General features: G+C 38.3%; 1 protein-coding gene across 4 annotated transcripts in view; it reads left to right on the top strand.

Annotated features, from left to right (window-relative positions):
* Window positions 1-454: 454 nt before the first annotated feature.
* The window catches only part of LOC113048119 (KAT8 regulatory NSL complex subunit 1-like), a 51009-nt gene continuing 31119 nt past the window's right edge, over window positions 455-20344 (top strand). For 2 of the 4 annotated variants that reach the window (XM_026209672.1, XM_026209695.1), the window contains exons 1-2: window positions 2312-2816; window positions 11641-12898. In XM_026209672.1, the coding sequence (XP_026065457.1) occupies window positions 11730-12898 (1169 nt within the window). In that variant the 5' untranslated portion in view covers window positions 2312-2816; window positions 11641-11729. Of the gene's footprint in view, window positions 474-1521; window positions 1611-2311; window positions 2817-2905; window positions 3164-11640; window positions 12899-20344 lie in introns of those variants that run through there. The other 2 variants (XM_026209678.1, XM_026209686.1) reach the window with 2 other exon arrangements.

The following is a 20344-nucleotide window of genomic DNA, read 5'->3' on the forward strand; positions in this document are numbered from 1 at the left end:
AGGTTCGTAAAATTACCATGTTTTACACCGACATGTCATGATGGCTACAGTTATTGATACTAATGTAAAATATATTAATTTCTTGCTTCAGTGGACGGTTTTCAGCACTGGTAACGTGATTATGAATGTCTATTTATTATAATTTATATTCGTAAAGGAGCGTTGACGTTTGTAAAATCTTGCGAGAATGACAACAGCTAACAGATCTGTGATATTAAGCTTTATAACAGTCCTGATGTAAGTTCAAACGTAACAGTGTGTTTGGTACATATGTGTTTAACAGACAATACCATCTAATAAATAAACGAAAATCAACTCTTAAGTAAAGTTACAGTTTTTTTTACTTTCACTCGTAAGCCCATCTCTTGCTAAACACACAAACCAGCCAATCAACGGCCGCCTTTCCGTCCTCTGACCAATCACAGGTTGAAATGAGGCGGTACTTCCGGCTCAAGTCTGGTTGATCTGTGCAGGTAAGTGAACGTGAATTCTCTACTCTGTCATATAAAATATACTTATTTTTGCTATTCCCGTATGGACAAAATACTATTTTTAACGTTAAATGTTGAATAAGCTCCAAATGAAAACAATGTTTCAGTTTTCCTCTCTTTCAGTTAACGTTAGACATTATGACAAAGTAATTTCATCCCGGAGATTGCAGTCAACAGGCCAAAAATTGTTTGGGTACAAAAACAAATCTCTCAGTCTGTCAGAATTATCCTCCAGATAAAATTATAACTACTACAATATTGACATGTTTCCTGTAGTTACAAGTGAGAATGTCCGTTAAAAAAATCTCACTTTGAATTCGTCTTGAAGATGTGAGAGGGAACGAAAGAAAGGCTGTAACACAGCAGAGACTATCAGCTGATGATGTTAGCATGCTAAACCGACAGTCAGCGGGGCTAAGAGTACACGAAATTAATATTGGACTCCATTAAAGAACTTATCTAATTAATAGAAAATGTACTTTTCTTGTTCAAAATATGTATTACTTGTTTTCTATACAGGTTTTTATTACATAGGAATAGACTGCGTGTGATTGTGTTTCAAATCCTAGTGTGCTGCCTACTTAGACAGCATCTGGAACGCGCGCGTGGCGTCAGAAGCGCTGTCTAGGAAGGCAGCTCGCGTGCTTTTGAAACACAGTCTGTTACTCCATCATCTGCCTTTAGCAGCTCAGTTGCTAAAGCGCTGTTTGTTTTGGATTTGACTTTTGATTAGTCCAAGCCCCCTCCCCCCACACCAATTTGGTTACATTTGATTTTGTTACACATTGATTTACTAAGATTAACTTACTCGCTTAAATACGTTTGATATGTTTCCCTGGATCTGATAGTGACGGTTTAAAGACATGATACGCAACTCAGTTTTATGTATCTAATATATAGGTTTTATATTTTTAAACTTTCAAATATATACAAGACTGATTAAATTGTAAAACACCTGGCAAAAGTTATTTCAAACATAAAAAAAATGTATGAATGCAAATGCTAACAGTGTTTTTCATGTGTCTTCCAGACTGCAGGTTTTGGGTTTTGCGAATCCCATTTGGATTAATAATGAAGAATCCAGTGAACCAGATTGGACCGAGACCAGTCATCTCTAAGGTCTGACACTCTTATTTAATATGTATTTTTACATCTGTTTTAATACATTCTCATGTAATAGTTCAAGGGGTTGTACAGAAGTAGAAAATGGTTCCGCTAAATGAGTGCCAGAGAGAGCTAGTTAAAAAGAGAGAATCCCCTTTCAAACAGTAGATGGTGCTGTCGTTTTGTTTATGAGGGCCTCTAGAAACCGGAAGCTTAATTTAGGTTTCTTTATTTGTAACTTATTGTGATGAAAGCTGTTTTGCATTTTCTCTCTCTCTTTCTGACTGCAATGCATAGCAATTCAGAGAAATGCCATCTGAATTCTTTAGTGTCTTTTTTTTTTTTCTCTCTCTCAAGTTCTATTTAATCTAGTATGATTTTCTCAAGCACTTCCTGTCTTTCGGTCATTTTTAGAGAAGCTTGAGTTCCCTCTACTGGTACAACATTTATTTTGGAGCTTCTTTCTAGAAACATGCAACACCAAGCAGGGCTTGATGTACTTTAATTTCATACATATTTAATGCTCTGTTATTTTGTTAATCTCAAAACATTTTACTTACGGTCAAATTTAAGTAGGATTTTTGGTGGTACGGGAAATGTACATCTAACTGTGTCGCCCCCTATTGTCATGCTTAATTATGACAGGAAGTGCAGCGCCTCTAGCGGCCGCTGAGAGCAGCGCGTCTCGCTCCCGCCACTGCGCCGCTCCGCTTCTTTCTGTTTGTCAGACTCGCGATCCGAGGGAGAGGAGCGAGCCGCCATTTTCAGAGCTCGTCGCTTCCCCCTCGAACGACAACAATAAAAAACGGACAAAACCGGCGCTTTCTCTGCCGAAATCGAGCACGAAGACATTTCGGAGAAGGAGAGAAGGGATTGCGCTCTAAGAACGACCAGAAAAGGGATACATTTCACTGCTTTTTCGCGTCTTTTGTAGGGGGAGATTGACAAACAGCCGACTGGGCTCCTATAGCTCGACTGTCCCCGTTTCTTTCGCCCATTTCGTGATTCCTAAACGCAACCCGGAGGAGTGGGAGGAGGAAACGGAGGGGGGTCTACCGAACACCGGAGCTCGCGAGAGGCCGGGGATTTTTCCACCTGAACGTGCAACAGCGGAATCCGCATCTGGATAATTCCTTCTACCTGTCAGTTATTACTACAATATCTCTTAAGCGTGGATATTTATTACGTAAATAAAGCCCGGAATCGGCTCCTCATCACGTGGTAGGTTCCTTCTTTTCTCTTTGTTAGTTTAAAAACTCGGTAGCGTGAGGGAACTTGATGCCTTTCTAAAGCATTTACGCACTTAAATCGAGGTGCGGTGAAATAGCGCACCTTAAGTCCACGAATGCGTCTCCGATCACACGCTTTTCGCTGTCCTTGGTTATTTTCTACGGTTTGTGCTGGTTAAACCCATGAAGTAGGCGGCGTTGAAAGTCAGACCATCAAGGTTGCAAAACCAGCGCTTTTAGTACAGGCGTATTTATACGTGTCAACTTTATGAAAGCACGTAACGTTAGTTAGTAATCAAGCACGAGGCAAGTTCGCTCGCTCCGAGGCTTCACATTGAGGTACGTTAGGTTAAACGCGTGTAGTATGAGCGTGTGTGTGTGTGAGCACGGGGTGGGTGCGCAGTATGTGTCTGCTGCATCTAGATCAGTAGGCTTTCGTTTGTGCGGGTGCGAATCGTATGCATTACGGTCTCAGTTATTGGATGTTGTCCCAGGCCTATGCATCACATAGATTTTCAGTAATGCAGATTAATAATAACACTGTCAACGCGAGCTGGCCCTTTAAGACTCAACATTGCAAAAAAAAGAATAAACACTGAGAGAGGGAAATGTTATTATTTATTCCAAAGAAAATAAGTGACATTTGATTTCCGGTATCTTTTGAGTACTGAATGTACGCATGCTTGTGCAAAGATTATGCAATCGACTGGTAAACAGATACAACTTTTGAATTAATCCTGAACACGGGGAGTTTTCCGTAACTAGCTGTATTACATAATATTTGGTTGTTTTCCTTTCCCCGAACCGACGTCGCGAGACCATTTTTATTAGAACCTCCTCGCGCCGCGCGACCATCGGCTGCGTTCCAAACGATCTTAATAATGTACAAAAGTGCTGTTTTCGCAGGAATCACGCCAGGTTTTGAAACACGGCCAGCGGATCTTTATGGCCTTAAGCTCGCCCCAACCCTTGGTTTCCTTATAATCCGCGGGTTTATTTACATTAAGTGCAGCGTCGTGCCTGGTTGCGGACAGCAGAGGGCTTTAAGTGTAATCGAACATTAACCTGCTCAACCCGTGGTTAGTGTAACGCGCTGTACTTTTCCATTATATAATGTGTTACGTTGCATATTTTTCTCAGCACTCGCTTGATCTCGGGTCTCAAATATAACAGGATCCGCATGTGTACGTGATGTTTACGGTTTATAGACACATTCTTTATGTTTTGCTCCTAATTAATGATGTGATTCTATTATGTTTTTTTTAAAGGGAAATTTGACTTCTGTACCTTGATTTGTTAAGCCCATTGTAGTACGTTCAGATACATAACATATCGTCTATCCCACAAGTCATTGACTGTAATTGATTAAACGGAGGCCTATTTGTTTTTCTGAAACAGTGTTGTTCCCAGATGGGTAGTAATGTGACAAATAACACCATTTTTAGTTCTTCAGGAAAATCACGATTTTAATCATGATTCTTTGTCATGTTTGTTTTACTATTTTGCAGGTTGTCTGAGCAGTGCAGCCAAACTAATTTCCCTATTTTAAAAACAGAGCCTTATAAGGTAGCAAAATAAAAAATAATGGCAGAAATGTAGTCCAAAGTGGTCAAAAAAAAAAAAAATAAGAACAATAAAGCACATTAAAAAAATACACATAATATACAAATAAAACAAACAGTGCTTTATTTCCCAGGTACAGTAGGTGTATTTAATAGTAGCATTCAAGAAATTAAATGAACAAATATAAAATGATATACTTCACTGTATAAATTATACATTGATTCTTATTAAAGCAACTCTATTAAAGTTCTTCAGTCAAGAGCAGTGAGTGATTTCTTGCTTTTTTTTTATTAACATTAAAGGGATAGTTCACCCAAAAATGAAAATCCTCTGTTTCAGTTTGTTTTAAACAGTGTTTCTTTTTTTTCTGTTGAACGAAGTTATTTTAAAGAATGGAGGGTTTGGTTACCCACAGTGGCTTCAATAGTATTTTTGTCCTGTACTATCAAAGTCAGTGGGGATCAGCAACAGTTTGGTTACCCACAATCTTTAAAATAACTTATGTTCGACAGAAGAAAGTTGAAACAAAGACTTGCTACACCCAAACCTCCCCCTCTGATAGATAGATAGATAGATAGATAGATAGATAGATAGATAGATAGATAGATAGATAGATAGATACTGTACTGATCCCTAATAGGAAATACCATGTCTCTCTCATACTATTTGTTTTGCGTTTACTCTCTTATTTCCTGGTTTTGACATCTTTTGGATTCTGTGCTGGGATGTCAATCTGTTTTAGATGTTTTTCTCCATATTAAATTAGCTCTCTGTTTAGTTACACAGCACGTGTATTAAATTGTTAAAGTCTCTCTGTGGGATATTTTAAGAGTCTCTAGGGGTCGGCGTATGATTATGAGCTGTTGTGTACCTTCCTTTCATTCCATCCAGATTTATCATTGTCCTAAATCTCCTCCCACAGGAAGAGCTGTTATGTAATGCATCAATGCAATTGACAGAGTGCCTTAATTTTTTCAAGGTGGTACAGTCATTTGGAAATCATTTTTTCTTCTGTAAGTTTTAAGGGCAAGAGATTAGCTTTTAATATGCCTTTTAAAATAATGTAGACACTGCAGTATATAATTATTATTATTTGTATTAAAGATCCTTTAATTCATGTTTTTCTCTTTTGATATGTTTTGTATGGGCCATTGCAGATCTCAGCTGTGGAGCTGCATGAAATTATTTTTGGCTCCTGTTTTGTTGAAGGCTGTCGTAGTGAATTTAAAGAGAATTGAATTATTGCTTCGAGGCATTTAAATCAGTCTTTCTGTAATCCTGTTATGATTTATTTGAGTATTGATACCCTAACTACTCGCATGTAATTCACAATCAGCCTCAGTTTGAAATATATAAATCAATGTCACCTACAGTACCTGTTTTGTGTCTGACTCTCAAACCCGAAGGCCTGGTTTTAGTTTAAACCTAAAAGGCTCAGCTCCTAACATGTATCTGTTAAGGGCAAAATTTCAACCCTCTTCTTCTTGGCAGGGCATTAGATTGGCAAGGCTTTGCTCTCTGGGAGGCTAAAAATGAAAAGTGAAAGAAAGTGCAAGCTGCTGACTAACAGTGTCTGGAAACATCAAGTCCAGGGCTGGAGACATCCACCAGGCTATTTGGCATTGAGCGGAGAGAGGAGCAGGTCCGATTGTGAGACGGGACTTGTTTAATGTGTTTGGGAAATAGTATACTGACATGATGGCCTGTATCTAGAGACTTTTGTCCAGTTAACATGGGATTCTCTGTTACAAGGGCAAGTGTGTCTGTTTTACAAATAACAGGCCTTTCTTTGTTGGGGAAAGTTGTTCTCTTTAAGTCTTTTGAAATGAAATGCTCTCTGATTTCAGTCTTAAAGAGCTTCTGTAAGTAAATTCACCCAGGTGGAAATATTTGAGCCATTTGGAAGAAATCAAAGCCTTAGAGACTTCATGAGATTTTTTGTTGTTTATATTTTTGTAAATGGATCTTCTGAAGAGAATAATAATGCAGAATAATTCCACTTGAAGGAACAAGTGTCCTCTACTGTTGTGTTTATCAAACCAGCTGTGTCAGTGTTGTTGAAAGATGTTAGCCAAGGTTAGGCCAAATATAGAGTTTAAAGTTAATTTACCTCCCACAAGGGTAGTTGACATAACACTCTCAGGAAGTTGACGTGTTGTTTTGTTTAGTTGTATTCCATCTAAAACTATTTTAAACAGCATTTTGATTAATCTATTATATTTGGAGCTTTTATGAAGTGAGAATAACCCAGTTTGAACCTAAAAACTAATGTTTTTTTATTTATTTATTATTTATAACTGATGGCCATGTGATGCACATCAAAACATGAAGAATAAAAACGCAGTACGTACCATATTCATCATAAAAACGAGTCACAAACACATCCACAGCTCTAAATCCTGGTTTAGTTAGAAAGGACACTGAACAACATTGCATAGACCACTTTTAGTCCAACAAAACAATAATATGGATGGTTAATTCCTTTGTTAATGTCTCATTTCTTCTGGGAGAGTTATTGTTTGTATCCATTATGGATTTACTTGGGCTCAAAAAAACTCTCATCTTGTAGGTAAAAAAGCAACATGGGTTTTGTAGCTCACTGTGTTACAAACAGAATGAGACCATTCACTCTTCCTTTAACCTGTTGCATGCAAACACAGAACTCTTCCAGCTGCGCTGCAGACACTTGCGCTCGCTGCTGCTGCTGGTGAAGACACTAGACCGCTATGGGGGTTGGCACTTTATTATGTACATTATGTGGAAAATTAGTTTTTTTTAACCTTAAACTGCATAAACACATTGCATTACACCAAATACACACAGTGATGTTCTTTTTAGCAACGTCATATGACCCCTTTAAAAATATTCCCTCATTTTTCAGGAAAAGCGGAGATGACAAGTCATGCCTGTTTTACACATACCACACCGTGTGCAGTGGGTTGCAGTCCATGTGCGTTACGCATGCAGTGCAGAAGCACCACTGACTCAATGTGCTTTCACACTCGGCTCGGTGTTCATCTTCAGTTCTCTCTTCACAGCAGTTCAGTCAGTGTACTGTTTGAGTCAATGAATTCCTCCGGGATATTGGTTTGTTTGAACTCAGACGGAGTGTTAGTGCCACATTAAACAAGTTAACAGCTTAAGTCATTTGTGGATTAATGTGTATTGGAGACGCGAACAGTTTAAAACGATTCAGTTCGATTTGGTGAACTGGTTCAAGAAGATCCGGTTACATCGAATGATTCGATCACGAACCGGATATCACAAACTGAGAGTTTTGAACTCTCTCTCACAACAGACACGGAAGAGAAGACAATACTGAATAAAGTCGTAGTTTTTGCTATTTTTGGACCAAAATGTATTTTCGATGCTTCAAAAAAATCAAACTGACCCTCTGATGTCACATGGACTACTTTGATGTTTTTCTTACCTTTCATAACACAACTGTATTGTGCTCGGTATAAAATAAAAAGGTGTCCCCTGTATGTAAGTAAGAGTCACAAGCTGGTGATGGTATTCTCGAACCTGTCTAAGGAATAGTCTGTGGTCTGTAAAATGAGTGTCCAAATGCAAATTTTCTAATTTTGTGAGAGATGGGCACCAGGGAATCTTTTCTTACCCTCCACCACTTGGCGGTTGCTGAAATGCATGTTTTTGACCTTCACATGTCAGGGAGTGTGGGAGAGGGAGGTTATCACAGTCAACAAAGCAGGTCGTTTGAATATTTGTGATAGGTTGCTTTGTCAAGATTAGAGTCTCATAGGTTAAAATTACATAGATAAAATTAAAGCATAAGACAATTTATTATACTTTCACTTTTTTTAATGCAACGGTCTAAAGTTAAAAACACCCTTTTATATACACCCCAACTCATTTGTTTTTTGGGTGTGTTTTCTGTATTCTAAGGGTGGGTGGTATGACGAAAAATTCTGTTTCACGGTATGACAAAATTATTTAATGATACATTTGGATACATTTCAACTTTATCGATGTTGACAAGGTGAAAAGGACTTCATCTTGTTTAATATAACTTCTTATATTATTAGGTAATTTCTTTTGTAAAAACACTCCTTTTAGATTAACTGCCCCGACTGACTGATATTAAAATGCAACTTGTAGGTGGGGTTAAACTTTAAATCACGGGTTTCTGAATTATTTTTAAATAACATTGTTTTCTTCAATCCAGTATATAATTATCTAAATATATTTTTTAATATTCTTTTCATTTCACAGGATACCATTAATACTAGTTATAACGTTTACATTTGTTCCCTGGTATCTGCTTATTATCCTTCATTGGCAACTGGCAACCCTTCAACCAGGAGCTTTAATCAAGAGAGGGAAGAGTTCAGTAGTAACTTCAAGGAGCGTAGCAGTATCCAAACTGAACATCCGCTACTTTTAGTTCTGACTAAGCAGTTTAAATTAAACACCTTATAACTGCATCACTATTTGACTCCAGCTTGCTGAAGACGGACAGGTCTCAGTTGCTCACATTCGCCTCTCACATTAGTGTCCGATTGTTTGAAGTTCTATATAATACACCCTGTTGCATTCTCAATATTTAGTCATTTTGCCTCAGATACAGGATTATGTACATTTGCTTTAACAAACAGGTTGTTCATTACCACATTGAATGTGTTGTGGTGTGTAAAAATGAACTGTACACCAGAGGCAGAATGATGCTGATTACTATGTATTAAGTTTATTTCTATTCATTGAGACTTTGATATATGAACTGTTGTAGATAAGAAAGCTTAAAGGTGTCATATATATGATGTTGCTAAAAAGAACATTATTTTGCGTATTTGGTGTAATGCAATGTGTTTATGGGGTTTAAGGTTCAAAAAACATTATTTTGCACATACTGTCCATTATTATTGCTCCTCTATGCCCCGCCTCTCTGAAACGTGTCGATTTTTACAAACCTCATCGTTCTGAAAAGTGAGATGTATGCTTATTGGCCAAATTAACCGATTAACTGTTGTGGTCCGTGAGATTTGGTGCTTTACTCAGTTAACAAAAAATCCCATTCCGTCACAGCGCTAGGTTTAACTACCTTTTTTTTTAATATATTGTAATGGTTGTCTCACAACACATGGTGGCATTTTTAGGTTTGACCCCTGTTGATTTGTGAATTAATTTTGCTTCTCTGCTCTCAGAATATTCAGCAAATCCATTAAGGCACGGCACATCAGTTTGTTGCATTCAATAAGAATGGGTTACTCCTAAAGGGTTTTGACAGTGCATAATTAATCGGTATATGTTCTGGATTTAGTTATTGGTGCTGTCAGCTACTACCTGCATTCATAGTCACTTTGAACGTCACAGTCTTTTTTCATTGTTATAAGAATAAACATTGCCTGACGTCACAGAACAGCAGGTCTAAAGTCCTGGGATTTGTAATTACTCTATAGAAATGTGCTCCTATCAATCTGCTTGGCCCCCATATGAAAGTTTCTCTGTTCTTGTCTGTCTCTGTTTTTATTTTTGCCCATTGATTCTAAACCCGTTCTGCTGTGTTCCTCAACTGGTGGGTCATACACAAAAATTAGAGTGTACTTCGGTTTAGATGCAAATAATGAAATGTAACGCATCATACAGTCATTCATAGTTGGGATGATATTCTTTTATAGTTGGTATTAAAGTAAGTCAAAGCTTACATTGCTGCATTGGCAGGTAAAATACAACCCAGACAGCATTAAATACAGCTGCACTTTTTAATCACTTTTCTCCTACAATTAAAATTAATAGATGCTAACATTTGTTTCTGTTGAAATGTAGTGTAGTGTTTCGTGACAGTTACAAAAAATATGTATAGGTAGATCAGTAACATGATTTTATTATTATTATTATTATTATTATTATTACTATATTATTGTTTTATACTAATTGTTATCAGTATAAAATAATTAGATTTTGATTTCACAAGCTTTAAGTTTGATTTTTTTTATTATTATTACATTTAGTGAATATAGTTTTAATACAAATGCTATCAAAGGGATTTTTTTTTATATATATATATATATATAACTAGAGGTGGACGATAAATATCGGCCAATAATTAATGCGTATATTGTCCGAAAAGCCAGTTCTCTGATCAGAGGTAAAATCCATCACATGCATGATTTCACATAGTAAATGACCATACTACTAGTAATAGAAAGGCAAACATTAACATCGGCTGTCAAAAAAAAACACATATCGGTCGACCACTATACAATGGTATACATAACACAATGGTAAGGGGCTGTATTGGATAAAAAGTTATCAGAGAGTGAATCTGTGAGAGAATGTAGCCTATGTAAATTATGAATGAATTATAGATCTCACAAAGTTAATAAAAAATAATCAAAGGAGCTTTACACTGCATAATTAACCTCTTATTTACATAATGTCAGACACTTTCTTTGTTTTAATGAAAGATTTTGTGAATTAATAAAACCCTGGCGTTTTGGGTGGGGTGAGTGGATTGCGTTTATGAAATCAACAGATATGTCTGTGACATTGCTCAACTCTGCTGCAAACATTCCGTGAATGGAAACCTGTGACCAGTAGATGTAAAGTCCCGAACTGCAAATTGGTGGGATTTTTGTGGTTTGGTGTGTTAGTTGCGGGTCTAACAGTTAGCAGGCAGCATTCCAGTCTATCTGGAGGCCTACAGCATGTTGACATGTTACTTGTTAGGCTGCATGTTACTGGAAAAAAAAAAACTTACACAGAGCCTGTAAATATTTTTATGTCCGACAGGAAAATGAATGTCATTCTTAAAAGTGCATAGGATTCAGTGTGTGTTTTAGTTTTGTCATCTTAGTTTATTTGATATAGGCTATAGGCCTATTTATTGTAGGCCTGTTAATTTTATTATTTTATTTATTATTTTATTCTGCTTTTCTCTGTTCTTAGAAGAGCTGCCTGTGCGTGATCATTTGAGGTTGTGTGATTCTAGGTTTTGCGGTTGTTCTATATGCTGCTGTTTGCATGTTAATATAAAATTTTTGTTTGTGTTTTTAATGTATCACAGACGCTTTTTTCATACTAATGTATTAGTCTAATTTTAGCTGTTAATGTTTAGTTCAGATAAAGAGTAGCGGTTATTGGTCGGAAAAAAACTGACCGAAATGAGCATCACTACTTGCATTTTTTTTTCTTTCTTTTATACTTGAAATGTGGTTTGTTTGTTTGTGTACTGTTTCTTGTTCAGTCAGTCCATGATAAACCACATAATTTGAATTTGTCTTGTGTTTCTTTAGGCTGCCCTCTGGCACAGTGGTAGGTGGGTGGTGTGGAGCTGGCCTCGGCACCGGGAGAGGCCCCCTCGCCCGCCCCCTCCCAGCGCTGCATGGCTGCAATGGCGCCCGCTTTGACCGACGCTCCGGCCGAAGCTCACCGCATACGCTTCAAACTGGCTCCGTCCTCCTCAACCCTCTCACCTAGTGGCGTGGAGGGAAGCGATACCGGCAACCACATCCTCATGTCCAGTAACGGCGCTGTCAAGCGCAAGGCCTCGGAGGAACGCCCCACTCGCGGGGCTGGCCCCTGCAAGCCCATCGTTACCTCATATCACTGTTCAGATGTGTCCTCTGCAAAAGAGTCTTTGAAGCTGCAAGGTGTTCTACTGCAGAAGCACAACATCCTGCCGGGCCTTATACCACGCAAGCACCAGGCTTTAGAGCTCTCAGAGGAGCAGCCAAAGGCCATCATGAGTGCCAGTGGAGGAGGTGGACCATGTGGGTTGCCCACGGTCAACGGCATAGCAAAGAAAGTGGCTAAACCAACTGAACGAGACAATGCGGTGACCTTAAATGGAGGCCAGTATAATGTTGAGCAGGATTTGTCAAACCAGACTGAAGTCGTCAATTCTACCATGGGACTGACAAGCAACGGCCCTCTACGAGAAGCTGTTGAGCAGCACCAGCTGTCAACGGGTGAGTCTCTGAACTGTCCCAGTAATGGAGCACCTCCTACAGCATCTCCAAACTCCAGTGCACCTTTCACAGAAGAAAACATTTTGGACTGTCCGGTGTTGTGCAGTGAAGATATGTTGCCGCTATCGCTCGCTACCCACCAAGACCCTTTAGGTGACCTTGGGGTGGAGCTAAGTGACCGTACTCAGCACAGCCAGAGCAGACAAGGGGAGATTGAGGCGCGGCTATGGCGATTACGCAAACGGCTGCAGGTGGTGCAGGCCAAGCAGGTGGAGCGGCATGTGCAACAACAGTTGGGTGGACTACTCCAAAGCACACTGGGTGCTCTGGATGCCAGACGGCCGAGGGGCCATCACAGCAATGACACTCTCACCCCTCAGGAGAGTGGAGAATTAAGACGTTTCCTGAAGAGTGGATCTATGCCGGCTGAGTTAGAGCGACTTTCCCTGAGCTGCACCACCAACCTACGATCTGCTGAATACGCGTTCGATTCTGATGCCACAGAAAGCAGCTCAGGAGGAGAAACTGATGTGGAGGAAGATGAACTAGCTCGGGTCGACATTGAGCAGCGCCACATTCCTCTGTGAGTACCGACCTTGATTATTTCTCAAATAATGCAAATCTAGATAGTTTGAGATTGGAGTAATGAGTATGGTGGTCCGGGTTCCCACGTGTCCTGGGAAATTGATGGCTAATTTTCCAGTCCTGGAAAACATGGTGGAAAATTTAGTGTCCTGGAAAATCTTGTTGTTGTCCTGGAAAATTATCATTTAAAAAAACATTTTTTTTTTCTTTAGCCAAGAACAAACAGTTTACCACTGGCCTGAAACGATTGATGTTAGAAGCTAACAGAGGCCAGACATGCTGAAGGCGAACGCAAATGGGGGAAAAACGCTGCATCAGTCAGAGCAAACTCGCTGTGCATGATGCGTGAAATATTGGAAGAAAATCCATAATATTGAATTGGGAATGGGGGTTTATATAAATGTATCTCTGAGGGGAACTGATTGTCTTCAGGAAAGTTGAGATTTTATTTTTTTATCTTGCCTCCTGTATAATGCATACTGAAGTAGTATTTAAGTGCAGAGCTGCTGATTTTACAGCAGTAACCAAGGAAACTCTGTATCTGCTGTTCCAGAAGCACCACCTGCTGACAGAGAAAGAATCTGCATTCTCAATCAGCCCATCTGCTGTTTTAGTCTCATTCAGATATATTTTATGTAGCATCATTTCACTAAGCTAAAGTTACATCTAGAAAATTCATATAATTTAACCTAATTTAAATAAGAAACTGCTCGTGCAGTATGTAGCATCTTTGTTTGGATTTTCTTGTAAAAAAAAAAAAAAAAAAAATCTTAATCTGTGATGAAAAATCAAGATTGGTGTATCGTTAATGACTTTGACAGTGTAAATACTGATGTGTTTCACATTGTTCTATCCAATGGTCAACTTAAGAGAAGTATTTTGAATGATTCTGTTAAGTTCTGTGGTGAATGTTTGGAGTTTCTGATGTAGGATAAGTGCTGATGCAGGCTGGGTCTAGCTGTTTTTATGAAACCATTGCATTCTTGCATAGTATTTATCCGTGATGTGCAAATGATATTGAATGATTGTAAATTATCAGTGAGTGGCTGTTGTTTGTCTCTGTTCATTTGTAAGTGTTGATTTGTTCTCTTAAGTTTGAGGTTAAGGTGATTGCTTTTGTTACCAAGGAAGGTATTTGTTCATCTCTTGTATATCTTTGCCATCCTGGTAAGACAAGGACAAACAGCCGCACTCTCTCTAACACACACTAAGCAAGTCGTTCCCTTCCCAAGGGCTGTGCCTTGTTTAATACACTCAAATGTCAAAGGATTTTTCTTGAGAGACAGTGAGTCACTTCCTTAAATCCATACGCACACTTTGACACTCAGTTATTGGGCCTGTTTTCACCCACCCTAACCTCCGGGTAAGAATACAACATCCTTTCATTGTGTTTCATATTTATTAGGTTGTTTTTTTTGGACAATTTTTTTCAGGAAAGATCTAGATTTTAGATAATGGCTAAAAGCTTTGCACGAGATGATGTATACCTGTGATAAATTCCACTTTTGCATAATTTTGCTTTACTTGGTGTACATTTAAAAAAAAACTCCTTCGCTACAATTTTTTTTTTGCTGCATCATTGTAGTTGGGTAGTGTCTCAATAAAGTGGGGGAACTATGACTTCAGAATCCGGAAGAGTAATTTGCTGTGGGATCCACTGAAATTTTCCTATGGGCTTTTAGAATGAGGTTTATCAATTGAGTAAAATAAAGCTAGTGATAAACACATATGACAGTTGCATCTGACTATATATGAACTAGCTGTTTTATATACAGTATTTTTATATTTAATGTTAGTTCATCATATGTTTGAAAGTGTATATTTTCGACTAAAGGGGGGGTGAAATGTTGGTTTTCACTCAATATCCTGTTAATCTTGAGTACCTACAGAGTAGTACTGCATCCTTCATAACTCCAAAAAGTCTTTAGTTTTATTATATTCATAAGAGAAAGATAGTCTGTACCGATTTTTCCCGGAAAAACACGACCGACTGGAGGCGTAACGTGTGGGCGGAGCTAAAGAATCACGAGCGCCAGTAGGCTTTTGCGTTGAGAGCATTTGGAAGCTGTGACATTACCGTGAGGAAAAAACCATCATCCCAAACAAACCATGGCTAACAGTCAGATTCAGCCGTATATTTATGATCCAGAATCAGATCCAGAGGCTGAAACTGAACGAGAGCAGCAGCCGCAACGACTTTGCTGGAAATGCAACCGCTTCCGTTGTGGGCTTGAGGACCACATGAGTGCATGTTGTAATTGCATGAAAGGCCTTTCTGTTAATAGGTAGTTGATTTGTCTTGCTGCTTAATCAGCCATTAATGCTAGTATCTTGATGAGCCGACAGGTCACTTGAGTGCAGTCTGCATTACCCAGTGATTAGTTTGTGCTGGCTTGGTTCATAGGTGGTAAACAGAGCTGGTTTCCTGAAAAGTCCCTATGAAAGGAGGATGTATTGCTGTATATGATTCAGTTATGTTGTTATTGAGATGTTGCTGTTTTGTAAATGTTTTTTGTATTGTTTTCATATCCTCAGACTAGGGCTGGAATAAACGATTATTTTTTTAAACGATTAATCTAGCGATTATTTTTTCGATGCATCGATTAATCTAACGATTAATTTCTTCAGACCGATTCGATTTCGATTATCTCCCCATTAATTGACTACTAACAATTTATACATGTTGATTTACATATCGGAGTGAAAGAAACATGAATTCCTTAACACTGCAATATATGTTTATTGCTCTTAAAATTACAAAATAAAAGACTAAGAATGCATTACTTTGCATTTGTATAGAGATAGCATTCAATAAAACCTTGAAGCCTTGAAAACACATAGCTTACTGAAACAAGTTAACTGAACACATAGGGCCTAGCTTACTGAAAAAGTTATTCTTTCAGATGAAAATAACAACAACTTGATGTCTAGCATTCAATAAAAAAGGTCACCCAAAATACTTGTATATAGCAATTGAAAGAATACAGTAAACAATGTAAACTTGAGGGCTTTAAGCTAATACAGAGAGTGCTTTTCCAAAATATAAAAATAAAAAAATAACAGTGGGAGCCAGCAGCCTGTCATGGAGAAAAAAAAAAAAAATCTCTGAATGCTCCACCTGAAACTTTGGCATTCCGCCCTTTTTCTATCGTGTCTAATGATTTTGGTTAATATGCACGAGGGAGAGAGAGAGAGAGAGAGAGAGAGAGAGAGAGAGAGAGAGAGACAGCGTTCGTGTAGTGTGAAGACTGAGTGCGCGAGCGCGCATGAAACTTTGGTGTTTCGCACTTTTTCTATCGTGTTTAATGATTTTGATTAATATGCATGAGGGAGAGAGAGATCAAGAAGCACTCGTGTTGTTTGAAGACTGAGTGCGCGCGCAGCCGGGGCTCGCTCTCTCGTACGCGCCCTGTCAGGCACAGAAGTCATTTTATTCTACATCACTCACCGATCAAATAAGTCTTTGACAGCCGCCAAAAAAAGATCAATGCAGAAAAACACCTGGATTGGTTCTATAACGTTGGACAGAATGTTGATCCGGCCATCGCGTATATTCAGTGCACATAAGGTAAACGTTTTGCAAACGTTTTTTTAGAGAAATAAAAACGGGTCAACGAATCGATGCACATATTTTGCATCGACGTATTTTTTGCGTCGACGTCATCGATGACCTCGACGCCATCGATGACCTCGACGCGTTGTCCCAGCCCTACCTCAGACAGATTAAGAGTGCTCATTTGCTGCTAATGATTAACCCAGTTTGCCTCAGTCTTGCTAGTGTCCTTCTGGTACCATGAGCTAGCAGTTAGCTTTCATGTACTTGCACTCACCAGCTTGCGGCATTCATTGTTCCTGTGCTATAATCCTGTTAGCTAGAACCAGTTTTAAATGAAAGGGACTCATTGAACTGGTTAAACATCTGATTTTTGTACCTGTCATGCAGACTTCTGCTGTCTACGCTCCTCAAGAATAGTCTTTTACCCAAAGATAAATCTTCTCTCTAGTGGGCTGTTAACAGTTGCAATCAAATTGAGTCAGTTAATTGAATTTGATTTGAATGAATCATTCAGACTTAATTAGTGCGCTGAAAAATGTATTTTACTGACTGGACATAAACGCACCAAAAGATCGGCTGGATGTTAAAATGTTTTTTTTTTTTTTTTATAATATTAGTGAATGTTTTGTAATAGATTCAAATTAAACTGTTCGCTTACTTTTTTATTCTCATTTTGTTCTTTGGCATTTCCAGTTGTTGTTCACTTTAAATGTATTTAAAAAAAAAAAAAAAAACTGCCAGAATATTCCACAGCCTTTCTCTTTTGTGTGCCACGAAAAAAGGTCATACAGGTTTGGAATTACTTTCTCAAAAAATATATGTTTTTTTTTTTAGTTGATAGAATAAAATTAAATGAAACAAGTTATTATGGAACTCATCACTAAATGCCCCAGGAGGCATTTCTTGATTGCTTCTACAGTAACCATTAATCGATGTTTCTGTCTCTTGTATTTCATGTTGTTTGCATCTTGTTTTGAATAGGGATGATGATGGTTTAAGAAAGAATGTCAATTAACTGTTGGTCCTTTGGATATGGACTTTTTTTAGTGAAAGCAATCATAGTAAAGTGTTTATCACTGTTCTCCTTTCTTTCCTGGGGCGTGCGACAAAGGAAAAAAACTGCTCTGTCTGGACTTTGCCACCTTTTGAAATGTAGGCCTATACAAATGCCTTAAACAAATCAGAAATACTCTTCACTAGATACCATAACACTGTTTATTCTTCTAATGCATTCAAATCATTTTGAAAAGCACCTTTTCTTTCAAAGTTATCAAGGGCTCCCCATCTGGGTGGTTTCTGGTTTTACCGGTCAACGTTTTAGGCCACATAACCGGCTTGTCAAGTTTTTGTGTGTGTGTGCACGTATGTGTGTGTGTGTGTGTGTGCACGTTTTTGCCCACTTTCTAATCACATTTCATTGTTGGCCATAATTACATGCATTGTTTTTTTTTTTTTTTTCTCTTCTTGTTTGTCTTGTCTTACGAAGTCAAATTAGTGACATTTTAGATGTTTTTGTTCTGGTATTTTCTCTTTCGTTACAAGTTTTGTGTCCTGTCTTTGCTGGATGAAATAACAAGCAAGGCCATTATGAATAGAGTTGTTGAGTCAAAGTCGTCTCTTTATTCAGTCAGGATTACAGTTTTTACAGATTAATACCCCAGACCCACTGGCCGCAGGTCCTGTGTGAATTGAGTAAAACGGTTTAGCACTGATTTCATTCTTCACAGATGATGGTTTAATAGACTTGAGGAGAAATATCTGATCTTGTCATTAAGTGAAATTCAATAAAACACTGCTTGCAAAACTTTAAGTAAAGCACTGGAATATTTGCCAGGACCATCAAAACCAGATCTGTGATCTGTTTTCATTTACTCACACTCATGTCTGTCCAAACCTTTATGGATTTTTTTAAATCTGTGAAGCACAACTGAAACACAAAAATTGAAGAACTCTTCAATTCTTAACAGTATTGCCACCTCCCCCCCCCCCCCCCCCCCCCGTTGACTTTAATTGTGTGGCCAAAAATAAACCTCCACGAACATCAGAACATACAAATCCGCATAGGATGTTTGTCTGGTTTCATCTTTAGTTTTTCCCCTTTTTCAGTTCAGTTAACTCATGAGAGCTCCATTTACACACTTGAGTTCCTATGCATGTTGTAATGTCCAAATGATCATGTTTCAGTGGCCGAATGATGTCTTGACCAAATGGTGGCACAGGTATGCTAGTTTGTTTTGGGACACAAGAACGGGTTTTGATCCAGGTCTGGGGCCTTTAAAAAAAATATTGTAACAGTTATTATAATGGCATTTTATTTCAGGTGAACATCTGCATTCTCACAGCGTGCACTCAACCCTGTCTGATATCAGTATGTCCATTAAACAGACCTAACAACTTGATGTGCTCAGTTTCATGAGAATCAATCCGTTATGATGAGGAACAGAATTGCACTTACGGTTGATTTGCATCACAGAAGCAGTTTTTAATGGATCTGCCTTCGTGGCGCTTTTTGATTATCTCTCTTGTTCTGCCTGCTTTCTTTTTCTCGACACCTTCAGTGAAAGCTTTTGTGCTACCTCTCCTGCATTCTGTTGCTTTTTATTTTCTTTTTTCCTTCTCTCCATCTGCTCCCTCTCCTTCACACATTAAAATCCAACCGTTGCCACTTGAAATACAAGCACTGCCAGGAAATATCCTGTCTCTGCATCCCATCCACAGTGCCTGCACCTGTTCTGTGTCTGCATGGTATATGTGTGTGTGTGAATGTACAAATGTCTTAAGTATTTCTGTTTGTACATGCATGGTCGATAGAATCATACTGACCTATTAATCAATATATCCAGGCCAATAGCATGAATGTGATTTTGCTTTTTGCTATTGCTAGTCAGAAGCTGATGGTACTAGAGAGAGGTGGCGTTCTCATTTTAAAGAGTGTTTTATTGGACACAAGGTGAATATCAATATTTTTTTTCAGTTTTGATGAAAAAGACAATTTTATAGCTAACCTCAAAGCATAAAAAAAATGGACTAAAAGCAACATTTTAATTCTGGTTTTGATATACTTTTCTGTTCTACTGAACCATATTCTATGGATTTACAAACTCAAATCCCATTTTACCAAATCACAAAAGTGGAAGTTGTCACCAACCATTTTACGGAAGATGTGAGATCTTAAATTGTGGCACTGTGGTTTCCGGTACACACACACACACACACACAGTACGAGAGAACAACAAACTCTCAAAGAGCCAAACACAGACAATGAGACAGACAGACAGACAGTCATGTCGCACACCCCTAACTGCAGGATGAGTGTGTCGTTGGTCCACATACATTCACTATAGGACCCAGGAAGTCTTGAATGGTTGTGAGACTGACTGATTTTTAAAGGGCAGACCCAGCTGTGAGGCAGCTCTCTTCAGCTACTGGTGTCCTTTATTGATGTGAGTACAGTATAAACCTGCTTGATTAAATGCAGAGGCTAATGTCTTTAAAGCTATGATGGCTTTGTGTGATGAACAGACCACAATGTTTACGACTAAATACCTTCTTTACAGCGACTGTTAATTGCTGTGATTGGAGTAAGTTAAATTCGAGAACCAGTTTAGTCCAATCTGTACATTATTCTGGATTTAAGAACTGTATTATCATTATCATCATAAAAAAAGAAATGCATATAATTTGAGAAATTATAACTAAAAAAAAGTGACTCCGATGTCAAGATGTTTAGTAAACAATGACCAAATGTTTTGCCTGTTCCTCGGGCCAAACTATCATATGACTTTAGAAATCTTTGAATAAAGTGCACAAGTCGTATGGACTGCCTTCATGTATTTATTTATTTTTTAATTTTGATGACCCTGGACCTCAATTACTATCAGTTATTTA

The sequence above is a fragment of the Carassius auratus genome, chromosome 3 (genome assembly GCF_003368295.1).
Source record: "Carassius auratus strain Wakin chromosome 3, ASM336829v1, whole genome shotgun sequence".
Taxonomy (NCBI): Eukaryota; Metazoa; Chordata; class Actinopteri; order Cypriniformes; family Cyprinidae; genus Carassius; species Carassius auratus.